At 42.0% G+C, this 4,061-nt stretch overlaps 1 protein-coding gene across 1 annotated transcript; it reads right to left on the reverse strand.

Moving 5' to 3' along the window:
• Positions 1–384: 384 nt before the first annotated feature.
• Positions 385–2,205, reverse strand: LOC122010208 (cytochrome P450 89A2-like). The gene is made up of 2 exons (XM_042566668.1): positions 1,505–2,205; positions 385–1,429 (listed from the first exon to the last, which is right to left on the reverse strand). Exons 1-2 carry the CDS (start codon positions 2,170–2,172, stop codon positions 574–576), a joined length of 1,524 nt encoding a protein of 507 aa, XP_042422602.1. The 5' UTR covers positions 2,173–2,205; the 3' UTR covers positions 385–573.
• Between the last annotated feature and the right edge of the window lie 1,856 nt (positions 2,206–4,061).

Below are 4,061 nucleotides of genomic sequence, written 5' to 3' on the forward strand. Positions count from 1 at the left end.
TCTTCATATGGAATAAGTTCAATACCAAGAAAATATGAACAATACCCAAATCTCGAGTAGGAAATTCTTGATGGAGAAGACTTAATAAAGTTATAATATCTTTGTGATAGTTGTCAGTTATTAGGATGTCATCCACATAAATAAGAAAAAAAAATATCATAAATCCATCATTATATTTGTGAAATAAAAATGAGTCAATATTTGATTCAGAAAATCTTTAAGCTTGTAACTAATTAAATATATAATCGATGAAATTATGTACGAGGAACTTATCGAAGATCATATAAAGATTTTTTGAGTTGACAAATATGAGAACTCATATGGTTGCGCTATGAATATAATTTTGAAAAGATGATCATAAAGAAATATATTTAAAACGTCTAATTATTATATAAGCTAATTAAAATTAACTGATAATAATAATTTGACATATATAATTGGACCGGGCCAAATGACTGAGATTCAAGATGTTTAATTCTATTGTCCAAATATGCAGATTTAGTTCTATTCGGTTTCATATAGCAATAGCATCATGAACAACAACGTACTGCGGCCCACGGTGAAACTCCAGTCCTAGACACGGACCGTCTGCATAGTACTTCTTGGAGTAATCCGAGCTCGCAAGGGATGCTTCATGACGACGGTAAATTCGAGCATCTCTGTCAGGTCTACCTCCTCGCTTTCGACCGCGGCTTTCCACTCGAACTGCTTCACCAGATTCCCCACGAAATACTCGAGGTGGAGCAGTGCGAGGGCCATCCCTGGGCATATCCTCCGCCCCGCCCCGAACGGCATCATCTTGATCTCCCGACTCCCCGTCAGATCCACCCCCTCGCCTTCCCCTCCAGCCAAGAACCTTTCCGGTCGGAACTCCATAGGCGCCGTCCACTCCTCCTCGTCCCACCCCATCTCCGCCACCGTGAAATTGACCGCCGCGCCTTTAGGTATCAGGTGCCCCTCCAACACCGCGTCCTCCGCCGCGATGTGCGGCAGCACGAAGTGGCCGGGCGGGTGCCGCCGCAGCCCCTCCAGGATCACCGCCTTCAGGTACGGCAGCCGGTTCTGCAGCACGTCCTCCTCGCTCACCTCGTGATTCTCCCCCGTTACCTCACGGATTTCGTCGAATAGCTTCTGCTGTACCCGCGGGTCCCTCACTAGGTGCGCCATGATCCACTGCAGCGCGGTCGCAGTTGTGTCGGTGCCGGCGCTCATGAACTCGGAGAAGAGGGATACCATCTCACTGTCGTCGAGCTCTCGTTCTCCTCCGTCCTCCGGGAGCCGTACTCCCAGCAGCGAATCCACATACGAGTAAGCCCTTTCTTCTTCTTCTTCTTCTTCTTCTTTTTGTCCCGTACTGCGGTTGAGCCCCCTCCGCGCTTGGATCAGAGGAAGGAAGAGCTCCTCTTGCCTACGGCGCATGCCGATCATTCTATTCCACAGATTCCGGAACACGATCTTGGTGATTTGGGGAAATATGGCGAAGACGTTAAGCTTGGGGACTAACTTGAGAAGATTCCTCTGCATGCTCTCGATGTCGCCGATGGCCTTCTCGTCTAACTTCTCGCCGAAGCACATGAGCACGAGCAAGCAGAACATGGCGTGCTGGAAACTCTCCATGACCACCACGAGGCCACCGTCGGCGTCCGCCCGGGCTCGCAGCCGCTGCAGGAGTATCCCTAGCACCCACCTGCGGGACTCTGCGAAGCGCCGGATGCGGGCGGAATGGAGGACCCCGGAGGTCAGGTTTCGGCGGAGGAGGCGCCACTTCGGGCCATAGGAGGCCGAGCTGATGTTGTGATGATCGCTGGAGAGCAGGCGGTTGGCCGGGTTCGTCGATGGGCGGTCAGCGAAGACGGCGCCCTGGCGGATGAGCACCTCGTAGGCCAGGCGTCGGTCGGCGACGAAGACGGCCGGTAGGGAGGTGATGCGGAGCGCGAAGACGGGACCGTGATTTCGTCGAAGAAGGCGGAGATAGGGCTCGACTTCGAACGCTGAGCGGCGGAGCCACAGGATGGGCGTGAGGAGGGGGATATAGGTCGGGCCGGGAGGGAGACTGAGGGCGTCACCGCCTGCGCTCTGCTTCCGCCGCCTGCTAGTTGATAGGAAGGGGAGAAGAAACCTGGCGGCGACGCAAAGGGAGAGGGTGAGGAGGAGGAAGACGAAGTCATCCATTGGCGGGATGTTGCATTCCCCGCCACTCGCTGCAATTATTTATCTAGTTACTCTTGTCCTTGTGTGGTTGCCATTTCCAAAAATTACACATAAGTGACAAACCCTTCAAATTTTGTCCGTGTGTGATTTTCAAAAGCCGAGTGGTCTTAAAAATATGAGAAAAATTCTAATTATATTGCACTTTTATTGCTTCATTTTAAAATCCTTTTATAATTTAAACGAGAATTTATTAAAACGCCACGTAGATTTAAGAAATTTTTAAATCACTTGCCATACATTACGAATGACGAAATGACTTATTGATTTGGATGATCTTCCTATTCTAACCCTCTTGTCAACTATATATTTTAATTTTTTACTTTCAAAGCATCTTATCGGCATTCAAAAAATTAAATATAAAAATTATTTCTATCCTTTATATGCATACCATCCTAACAGATCTCTCCATTTTTCTTTCTACTCAATCTCTCTTTTCCTCTCATCTGTCATTTATATCATTCAAATTTATTTTAATTTTTTTTTTAAATTTAACTACTAAAATTAAAATTAAGATTTAACATCAAATCTATATTCTTCAAACTCTACTCTTTTATAAGATGGTATATTCAAATAAATCTAAATAGTTTAAATCTATAAGTAAATTTCAGTTAAAATCTACTAATCTATTTAAAAAATTTTGATTGCACTCATTCAAATCTTATTAGTTTTTAAAGTGTCAAGGAGTTCAAATGTGTCATCTTTTACTATTTTCGGTCTTCCCCAGTAATGTCAAGAAGAAAACAAATCTTCAACTAGAACGTTTAAGCTTGGACTACTCTCAGATCAGGCCCAATATGATCCTAGAGTCCGAGAGACCATACTCAAGTATTTTAACTTAAAGTTAGCATAATACTAGAGCACCTTGACTTCCATTACTTATTTCAGGCTTTAAGTTATAATGCTTGGGCTTGGGCTTGGTCTCTCGAAGACCAGGACTACGTTGGACTTGATATGAGAGTAAACCAGAACCAAGTTGGACTTGGTCTCTCCATATCAGGCTTAACTTAATCTTGGTCTACTCTCAGATCTAACATCGTCCTTGCCTCTAAGAGATCAGACTCAAACATTTTAGTTGAAGACTTTTTTTTCCTTGGCACTGCTAGAGGAGTCCGAAAATAATAAAGGAGTGCACATTTAGATTCCTTGGCATTTCAAAATCTCACAAGACTTGAAATGAGTGCATTCAAAATTTTATAGGTCGATTAATAAATTTTGATTGAAATTCACTGATGCACTTAAACTATTTAAATTTCTACGAATTTGTAACGATATGAAAGAGTAGAGTTTGGAGGTCAAATGTTGGTTCTGATTTTAATAGTTAAATTAAAAATAAATAAATTTGAGTTATATAAATTGACAGATGAAAAATAGGGAGATTTATTTTCTAGGAGTGGAGAGAGAAGACGAGAGAAAGATATTAAAGTTGTATGAATTTAAATTATCAAAATTATTTTAAAATTTAAATATTTCAAATATTTTCAATGTCTGAGCGCTCATTTGTTAAATTGCCGATTTAAATATGCCTACACGTCTCATTTTGTAGATATTATTAAATACATTTTTGTATAATTTTATCGTGGTAAGGAGTCATACACGTGGTAACTGATTGATCTTTCAAAATCCATTTCAAGTCATAATTGCCGAAGGCGTTTCTCGAAGAAAGGTTTGCCATGATAAATATTTGTAGGGGACCGAAGGATGTGATGACTCTGCAATAAATCATCATCTCCTTAATTTCCTTATAGGATTAAATTTAAAGTATAATTTATTTTATGTACTTTCAAATATCAACTTTTAAAATATTCATTCAAATTTTAGTTTTCTTATTTATTTTGTTTTATCACGTAGCC

The sequence above is a fragment of the Zingiber officinale genome, chromosome 8A (genome assembly GCF_018446385.1).
Source record: "Zingiber officinale cultivar Zhangliang chromosome 8A, Zo_v1.1, whole genome shotgun sequence".
NCBI classification, from domain to species: domain Eukaryota; kingdom Viridiplantae; phylum Streptophyta; class Magnoliopsida; order Zingiberales; family Zingiberaceae; genus Zingiber; species Zingiber officinale.